The following is a 9834-nucleotide window of genomic DNA, read 5'->3' on the forward strand; positions in this document are numbered from 1 at the left end:
ACTATCGCAAGGACAGCTCCAAGGGGATGGCGCTAAACCATTCACGACCAGTCCACCCCATGATCCAATCACCTCTCATCAGGCCCCCTCTCCAACACTGGGGATCACATTCCAACATGACACTGAGCAGGGCAAATATTCAACCCTGTCACTTCTTTTCCAGCAGGCATCTCTCTGGGCTCTGACCCTCTCCTGTCAATCCCAGCTGGGAGTCCCCATTTTTACAGTCCCCTCTAAACAGGCTCTTTCCCCCAACCCTTGTTTCATGCTCAGCCTTTCCTAAATGCATTAAACACCTAGTCAGAGGAAAAGCATTTTAACTTCAAATTAACATTTAAAATAAAAAACTAACTTTAAAGCAAGTTTTTATGAAGGCAATATAGATTCTCTAAAGAAATTCAGGCCGGTTGTGGTGGCTCACGCCTGTAATCCCAGCACTTTGGGAGGCCAAGGCAAGCAGATCATTTGAGGTCAGGAGTTCGAGATCAGCCTGGCCAACATGGTGAAACCCTGACTCTATTAAAAAGACAAAAAATTAGCCGGGAGTCGTGGCAGGCGCCTGTAATTCCTGCTACTTGGGAGGTTAAGGCAGGAGAATCACTTGAATCCGGGAGGCGGAGGTTGCAGTGAGCCAAGATGACTGGGTAACAAGAATGAGATTCCATCTCAAAATAAATAAATAAATAACAAAAATAAAGAAATTCAGAACTAAGTTCTAAGCTCTGGAAAAATAATACGCAACCCATAGTGCCATCCATAGACAACCACTTTGAGACTTTGCTGTATCTTCCAGTGTTCTGATTAGATTTAAATCATATCAGTCAGGCATATTGGCTCATGCCTATAATCCCAGGACTTTGGGAGGTGAGGTGGGCAGATCACTTGAGGTCAGGAGTTTAAGACCAGCCTGGTAAACATAATGAAACCCTGTCTCTACTAAAAATACACAAATTACCAGGGCATGGTGGTGGGTGCCTGTAATCCCAGCTGCCTGGGAGGGTGAGGCAGAAGAATCATTAGAACTCAGGAGGTGGAGGTTGTAGTGAGCTGAGATCATGCCATTGCACTTCAGCCTGGGTTACAAGAGTGAAACTCCATCTCAAAAAAAAAAAATAATTAAAAAAAAAAAAGATTCAAATCATATCTACCTGGCCGGGCACAGTGGCTCCCACATGAAATCCAGCACTTTGGGAGGTTGAGGCGGGCAGGTCACCTGAGATCAGGAGTTTGAGACCAGCCTGGCCAACATGGTGAAACTCTGTCTCTACTAAAAATACAAAAATTAGCTTGGCATGGTGGCGTGCATCTGTAATCCCAGCTACTTGGGAGGCTGAGACAGGAGAATCACTTGAACCCAGTTGGCAGAGGTTGCAGTGAGCCAAGATCACACCACTGTACTCCAGCCTGGGCAACAGAGCTGGACTCCATCTCAAAAAAAAAAAAAAAAAAAATCCTATCTACCCTATATGCTCCACTCATCCACTTGTGGTGTCCTTTAAAAGGAACGTTTAGGCAGTGATAATCTTTCCTCACCTTCTTTTAAGCACACATACGTCATTGATTATCATTTATATTCATCATTCAGAGACTAATTGTATTGGTTCACATCAAAGTACTCCTGGCTGAGGAGGTATTTTCTTCTTTTTACTCTTCTAATGCTAAATGGGCTTTCCCTGACATGGGCTGTCTGCAGCTGACCTTAGCAGCAGGCAGACATGACCCCTCTGCCGACCCTGCAGTTCATGCAGCTGTTCTCAGGGAAAGGTCACGAAATCCTCTCTGCCCTCGAGTGACCAGCCAGAAGCTACTCTGAGCCTGTGGCATGTGTCAGTTTGGGGCACTGTACCACAAAGAGGGTGTGGGCAAATGGGAAGAAGCCAGGAACTGCAACATGGGAGAAAACAAATTAGGGCTGGAGAACTAGGTGGGGACACCTGTGGCTGGTCCCCATCAAACTGAACACCCAAAGCTGGAGATAAATACAAAGTGGGAGCTCATACTTTAACCAAAAATGCCTGCCTAGCGGGAGGCAGGGGCTTGGGTGTCAGGAGGTGTCAAAGATCAAAGACAGGCAAAGCGTTAAAGATCCAGGTCTTGCTGGGCATGGTGGTACTTCAGGAGGCTGAAGTGGGAGGATCGTTTGAGGACAGGAGTTCGAGACCAGCCTGGGCAACATGACAAGACCCCATTGCTACAAAAAATAAAAAAAGTTAGCCAAACGTGATGGCACATGGCTGTAGTCCTAGCCACTCAGGAGGCTGCTCTGGGAGGATCACTCGAAGCCAGGAGGTTTATGCTGCCGCAAGCTATGATATTACACTGCACTCCAGCCTGGGGGACAGAGCAAGATACCATCTCTAAAACAACAACAACAACAACAACAACAACAACAAATCCTGGTCTTTAAAGCGAGAGAAGAGGCAAGAATCTAGGCAAGGAGAAGGGAACAGGTGCAAAGCTTATGCCAAAGGGCGACCAAGATAGAGGCTTCCTGTGGACCCATCTCCAGGGCAAGACATAGTCTGAGAACAAGCCTATTCCTTCTACCACACTGTGTGAAAATATACAGTTTTTACGTTGCAATTTTTCAAGTCAACATGACTCAGGCTAAACACAAGAATACTCAATGGAGTGTTTTGTGCGGATTCTTTTCCCTAAGAAGATTCCAGGCCTCCTTTGGGGCAGTGAATTAATCGCTGTCTCTCTCTTTCCTTATATGTCCTTAAGCCCGGTTCCGTAACACATACTAGAGAGTCAAATACATTCGTGGATTGAGTGAATGAATTCTCAAGAGACCCTGACTAAAAGAGCAGTTGATTCATCTTAGAATCATTAACTTACCTTATGTCTTCCCGTGGCATATGACAAGTTAAATTGACCTGGACCACGCCTAAAGTGGACCCAAACAGTGACTGCCCTCCCACTCAGGCGAAGGTCACTCCGGCGTCTTGCCCCACTCGGCAGAAGGGCTTCACATTCACATTCGGGGCCTGGAAGTCCCCAGGGACCCTCTTCAAGGCTGAGGCTTTGAACTTCCACTTGCATTTTGGCAAAGGTAATTAATTACCTTTTCCTGGATGCTGTCAAGGAGAGCGACACTTCACCACCAATATCTAAGATCAAGTCGCATGGATCCCCAGGGTCAGTAGCAGGATTCAGACATGGGCTGGGTGCCTCTCTCCTGACCACTGGATTGGTATCACCACAAGTAAGGTCACAGCTAAGTAGAAAATGCCTGAGGCAAAGTGGGGGTGAAAGAGGGACCACCGGGCAGTGTGACAGGCAGCCCCTTCTGCCAGCTCATTATCCCCACCTGCTCCTGTCGTCGCATAGTAGAATCCTAATGCGAGTTTACGGAGAGTCAGCTGGAGCTTGTCCTCCATGTAATTCAGATCACGTTGCCTGCAGCTCTTAGGTACTCAAATAAACAGAAGGACTAATATTACTACTGAAAATGTAATTAAGGGCATTCATTGTAAAGTAATAATGATTACCTCACCCTCACCATATGGCCAGAACTGATTAACACCTAGAAGAAATGATCTAAAACCTCTACAGTCAGAATGAATGTCTCAGGTCATAATGAGAAACATTTTGTGTGTGGGGAGTTGGGGCTGAGGGAAGAAAAAGTGGTTGGGAATTTACTAAACCAAGAGGCACAAACAAAATAGGATAACATCCTGAAAAATCTCGTTCAGATTAGACAAGTTGTGTTTTTAGTGTAGAACCCATATCACAAATGCAAAAATATTATAAGATTTACACATTGGAATTGTCACTTAATTGGATGATTTTTTTCTCCGTTGTTTCTTTTCTAATGATGAGGAATTGATGGAGGAGTCTCCATCGAGGCTGGCAGTTTCTTAAAACCACCAGGGAAGGGCTTAGCCCCCTGATTGAAAATCTTTGTATCGTAAATTACTGGTTAAAATGCTGTTTGTTGTCAGGAGTATCATGGAGTGTGATTTAATCTCTTTAGATTAAAGTGGTAGAAATGTTAGCATTTCTGGGTAGTACCAAACAGGTTAGCATTACAAACGATGCCTAGAAAGACACGGACCCATTTGGAAGACAGGGTTGCTGTAAAAGCCAGTTTGCAGGTGCACCGTGGGGGGTGACAGGATGCCCCGGGCTGTTCTCGATTAGTGTGTGTGCCCCAGGGCCATATGGTGAAGCATCAGGAAGCAGAATTTGGGATATTTTTCCACCAGAATCCTGAAGGTTACTCTGTGTACTGCTGGGGAAAGCTTAATGGGCTCAACACCACCCTTGATGGAAGGCAACAGTGGAATCTCTTTTTTCTGCAAATGCTTCTTTGGGTGGTGGATCATGATTCCCTGAGGCAGGATTTCCTGCGGCAGAGCTGGAGGGGCCGGAGGGGCTGGTGGGGCTTGTGGGCCTGCTGGGGTTGGAGGGGCTGGTGCGGCTGGACAAGCTGGTGGGGCTGGTGAGTCTAGAGGCGCTGGAGTTCCAAGAACTTGGCCTGGAATCTTGAACCTGCAGCCACACATTCGGACTCCAGCTTTGCCTTTTTACTTCTCTGTCTTTGACCACTAGAGAAATAAACAAACCTCATAACATTATTTCCTCGACTGCCTCTTAAAAGTCAAAATCTTAAGTTAGGGACACCTCACATTTTGGTCAAGACCAGTGGACCTAGGTAAGAGTAAATCAGAGAATTCCCAAGGTGGAAGAAATTATTCTTAGACAATGAATCCCTTGGATTTGGGCTGAGGAGTGAGACAGCTGGTCACCCTGAGGGTGAACGGAGCCAAATGCATACGCCTCATTGTTGTTTTAATAACCCAAGTTGGATTCAGGGAGTACCTGTGCAGTTCTGTGATTAGCACATCTGCAGTGAGATTTCCCCATGCTGTAGCTGAGAGGCGGGCTGCTGAGGCGACCCCTTAGGGAGAAGTGGAAAACTCTGCCTCTAGAATGGAGATCTGGCTTTCCCTTCCACTGCTCGATCTGAGCTCCGGGATTCTGTGCCCCTCTCTCTCCGGACAGTTTTTCCACCAGATGATCTTCTAATTGCTGTGAACGCAGCCTAATCAGCAAGTCCCCAACTGGGGACATTATCAATTTCAAACCTTGGTCAGTCATGAAGCCCCACTGGAGGACTTCATCCTGAAATCCACGAACAAAGAGATCCCGAAACGCTGTCATCTAAAATGCCTTAAAATGCCAGCGCTGCGACAGATGGCCCTGCTCGGTGTAAGTGACAATGCCCCCAGCAGGCCGTTGATTCTGTTTGTGAAATTTAAATATCTGAACAATGACTGATGGTGCTAGAGAGAGGTGTAACTTCAATCCCCCCGACTCCAACCCCCACCAGGTTTCAGCATATCTCAGTAGTCCTAGTAAAAATAGGTCAGTAAACAGCCTTATTTATGGCGAATGCTTGGGGTGCCTAGGTCATTGAGCCACGATCACTCATGGAACTGAGGTGTGGCTGGGGGTGGGGATTGGAAATAACTCTTTAAGCAGAAAACAGTGTGTTCCACGTGCACAGAATACAGAAGGAACTGAGTTGGCAGCGATCGAGACAGTTCATGGGAGGAACTCAGAGAGGAAAATCAATGCTTTCTCTCTGTGAGAAACTTTTGAATGTTTTTCCCTTTAAGAAAAGTGAAAACTGTAGTTTAATTTTAAGGAATGCGATCATTATAAAAACCTGGACTCTTTCAAATTACCAAGTTTTGTTTATGAAAGCAAGAGTTTGAGATTTTCCTTTAAGATAGAATGGGGAAAACCAGGATTATATTAAGCCTTGTTTAGCAACAGTTCTTAACAATGTGTGTTTCTGCATGCTTTTCCCTTACTCTGAAATAGGTTTTACTTTGCTTAAATTAGTAATTAGTAAATATTAATGCTTTATTGGTTTAATAATGCATGTATTAAAAGCAGTTTATTTTCACAGAAAAAGCCCAATTCTTTGGTATTGTAAGACACAAAAGAGAAATGCCATAATTCCCACTGGGGACTGTGGATACTGGACCCCATAACCAGGTGCCAGAGTTCACGTGGTGTTCAAAATCCAAATCATAAGCATAGTGCCAAGGACTCTCAGGACGACTTCTGCAAAACGAAGCCTTCGGAAAAGGGATGGAACAAGAGAATGAGCGCCAGCATGGCTTGGATGGTTGGCGGTGCTTTGGGATGAAGAGCCTCTAACTGTGACACAGCTGGAGGCTTCCAACGTCAGCTCTAAGTACATGCACAAAGTCAGAGTCTCATAGCTGAGCTATTAAAAATAAAATCAACACCAAGATATACCTGAGAGTGACTCTTTTTATCACTTCCTTTTATCATCGATTACACATGCCTTTGATCTTTGTCTTGTGTGAAAGTCTACTATAAAAATGTTTATCGTCACTATGTCTATCCTGATGAATTTAAAGGGTCTAGAAAATAATTTCAGAAACAAGGTTTTGGCAGCCCCCCAGGCATTAGCACCTGACTTAGAAACACCCATGTGCAAATGCAAAGCTCCAAAAGCGACTTTTGACCCTTTCCTTCTGTGTTGATTGTTGTATGGATGGCAGTGGCAAGGTGGAAAGGCACGTGGGCTCTGCAACATTAGGGTTAAAACCCTCCGTGGGATTAGACTGCCCCAAGCAGCCCAGTGTCTATTCTGGGCTCTGGTCTGTAGGCCTCCTGGGGGCTGACAACAGCTGCCTTCAGGCTCTCAGGGTGGGGTCCTTCAAGGAGCAACTGAACAGCTGCTGCTCTCCATCTTTCTCTTGCCCATCCTGGGAGAGCTTCTTCCGCTCCCGCTGTCCCTTCCATTCTGGCTAAGAGACCATTCTCCTAAGGGCGGGCTTCCTGCTTCCTCCTTCAGCATTGGATGCGTCTGTCTCTGCCAGAGCAGTAACAGCCCCTGCCTGGAACATTTGTATTGTAATTTAAAAAACTGATATCTACTGTTTCTTGAGCTCTCTGATGCTAAGTGCTTCAGATGAATTATCCCTCCAAACCACCTCACACTCACAATTCCAGACCCATAAGTTATGGGTTGATCCTACAGTTACTGGACAGGGGTCCAGATCCAGACCCCAAGAGAGGGCTCTTGGATCTCGTGCAAGAAAGAATTCAAGGCGAGTTCATAAAGTGAAAGCAAGTTTATTAAGTAAAGGAATAAAAGAATGGCTACTCCACAGACACAGCAGCCTCGAAGGCTACTAGTTGCCCATCTTTGCGGTTATTTCTTGATTACATGCTAAACCAGGGGAGAATTATTTGTGCCTTCCCCTTTTAGATCATATAGGGTAACTTCCTGATGTTGCCATGGCATTTGTAAACTGTCATGGCACTGGTGGGAGTGTAGCAGTAAGGATGACCAGAGGTTACTCTTGTGACCATCTGGGTTTTGGCCAGCTTCTTTCCTGCAACCTGTTTTATCAGCAAGGTCCTTATGACCTGTATCTTGTGCCAACCTCCTATCTCATCCTGTAACATAGAATGTCTTAACTGTTTGGGAATGCAGCCCAGTGGGTCTCAGCCTCATTTTATCCGGCTCCTATTCAAGATGGAGTTGCTCTGGTTCAAACGCCTCTGACATTAGGGTGATATGGCTTCTTTTTCATGTAGCTCTTTACACGAGATATAGAGAAGTCTCCAGGACTATAGGAAAGATACACAAGCCCAACCTTCATCTGGAGAAAAGGAACTGGGTTTGGCCAGGCTAAACCCTACGTGGCCTGAAGTCTTGGTGTCCCATTCATGATGTTATTCCGGACTGAATGAGCCAGATGCTGGAAAGTCTGATACGTGCTGAACTACTGTGTTTTGATGTGAATGTCTTGTTGAAATCCTATGGCCAGAGGGCACTGTTGGCAGGAATTGGGAATTTTTCCCAGAGGGAGTGGATATTCCCACCATCAAAGATCTTGAGGAGATCAAATAATCCCAGGACAGGGAACGAGGCCTGGGGAAGTGGCCCTTGGCGTGGGAGAGGGCATGGAGAAACTGCCCTTTCTCCGGGCCTCGTGGGCGAGTAGGGACCCTGTTGAATGGTCCGTGCCTTACAAATTCTGAAAGCAGTCCTATCTAGAATTCAATTTGAAAGAATTTCTGTATTGCGATTCTTTCCTATTATTCTCAAGAGTAGCGGACATTTGTTTTTGCCCTTCTGATGTTCAACTCACCCTTTTTTGGTAACAGCACCTTCGCTTTTCCTGGGGGAGACTGGATTCCCCACTCGTCCCATGGGTTTCAGACAGGGCTGGCCCCATCCCATGGCTTCGTGGGTGCACAAGTGATGCAGAGCTGACCAATGAGAGTACTGTGCACCCCTGGCCATGGTGATTGGTTCATGGCTGAGCATGTGACCCCAACTGGGCCAATCAGAGCCAGGCTTAGGTCTTGCTAGGCCTATCAGGGAGAGTCATCCTCTTACCTCTGGAAGGAATAAGCCTAGAGCTTCCGGGGGCAACCACTTGGAGGATAAAGTTCACAGAGCAAAACAGAGCCAAGAAAGAGCTTGAATCCAGAAGACATGCAGCCATGACTTCAGACTGAAGACCGGAGCCTCTGAATCCAGCCATGCCCAAACTAAGAACATGCCTGTACTTCTGCAGCTTTGTGAACCAAAGAACTCTCTTTTTTTGGCTGAAGTCAGTTTTGATTGGCGTTTCTGTCATTTTCTTCTAAAGATATCTTATTAAATGTATAAGCCATGTCTCATCTGTCACCGTGGGAGGTTCAGGAAGGGTCCTTGCCCATGCTTGACTAAAGCGCACTGTGTGAGAACAGCAGCAGCTTGAGAAGCTGATGCAGACCCTACAGGAAGTCATCTTCAGCGGGGAAGTGGACAGCGGCAGTCCGAGGCCTTGTCCTACCAAAGGCTGCAAGCTTCCCCCTGGACAGATGTGTGGAACATGTCATTGTACTTGTAGATCCTCAGAAATACCTGGGAAAGGCATCTAGTTAAGAGGCTCTGGATGTCATAATAATTTGGGCATTAAAAGCTAATGTTTATACCCATGTTCACATCAGCATTATCGACAATAACCAAAAAGTAGAAGCAATGCAAGTGTTCACACACAGATGAATAAAGAGACAAAATGTGTTCTATCCATACAATGGGATATTGTGCAGCTTTAAAAATGAAGGAAATTCTACCACATGCTACGACATGGATGAATTTTTAGGACGTTATGCTAAATGAAATAAGCCAACCACAAAAAAACCCCACAAAATATTTCATGATTGTACTTACAAGAGGTATGTAGAGTAGTCAAATTCAGAAAGTAGAACAGTGGTTACCAGGGGCTGGTGGAAGGGGGAAATGAGGAATTCTTGTTTAATGGGTACAGAGTTTCAGTTTTGCAAGAGTTCTGAAGATGGATGGTGGTGATGTTTGCACAACAATGTGGTTCTACCGAAAACGATTGCACTGTACACATGAAAATGAGAAAGATGGTACATTTTGTGTAGGTACATTTTACTGCAGTTTTTTTTTTGAAGCGAATGTTATCTCATTCTCATTGTATTTCAGGCAGTGAGGCCAGTCAACGCTTGGATTACACAGCTAAATGTTTTACATTGTGCCGGGGAGGAACAGACAGAGCTGACTGGGGTGAGAAGGCTGAAAATAGGTTCTAGGTTTCTTCAAGGAGTTTCAGATTGGAGACAGGTCCTGAATCAGTAACAAATATTATAGGAACAGTCCATACATTTAATTTAGGATACCTACAAGATCTAGAAGTTCATTCTTTTCTTTCTTCCCTCCCTCCCTTCCTATTCTCTTCTTTCTTTCTTTCTTTCTTTCTTTCTTTCTTTCTTTCTTTCTTTCTTTCTTTCTTTCTTTCTTTCTTTCTTTCTTTCTTT

The 9834-nt window shown here is 45.3% G+C and overlaps 1 protein-coding gene across 1 annotated transcript in view; it reads right to left on the reverse strand.

Annotated features, from left to right (window-relative positions):
• The window catches only part of LOC105546374 (chromosome unknown open reading frame, human C7orf33), a 24693-nt gene extending 21282 nt beyond the window's left edge, over positions 1–3411 (reverse strand). Inside the window, exon 1 of the mRNA XM_011989554.1 lies at positions 2842–3411. Coding sequence (XP_011844944.1) covers positions 2842–3045 — 204 coding nt within the window. The 5' untranslated portion in view covers positions 3046–3411. The remainder of the gene's footprint in view (positions 1–2841) is intronic.
• Positions 3412–9834: the final 6423 nt, after the last annotated feature.

The sequence above is a fragment of the Mandrillus leucophaeus genome, unplaced genomic scaffold (genome assembly GCF_000951045.1).
Source record: "Mandrillus leucophaeus isolate KB7577 unplaced genomic scaffold, Mleu.le_1.0 Scaffold357, whole genome shotgun sequence".
NCBI lineage: Eukaryota > Metazoa > Chordata > Mammalia > Primates > Cercopithecidae > Mandrillus > Mandrillus leucophaeus.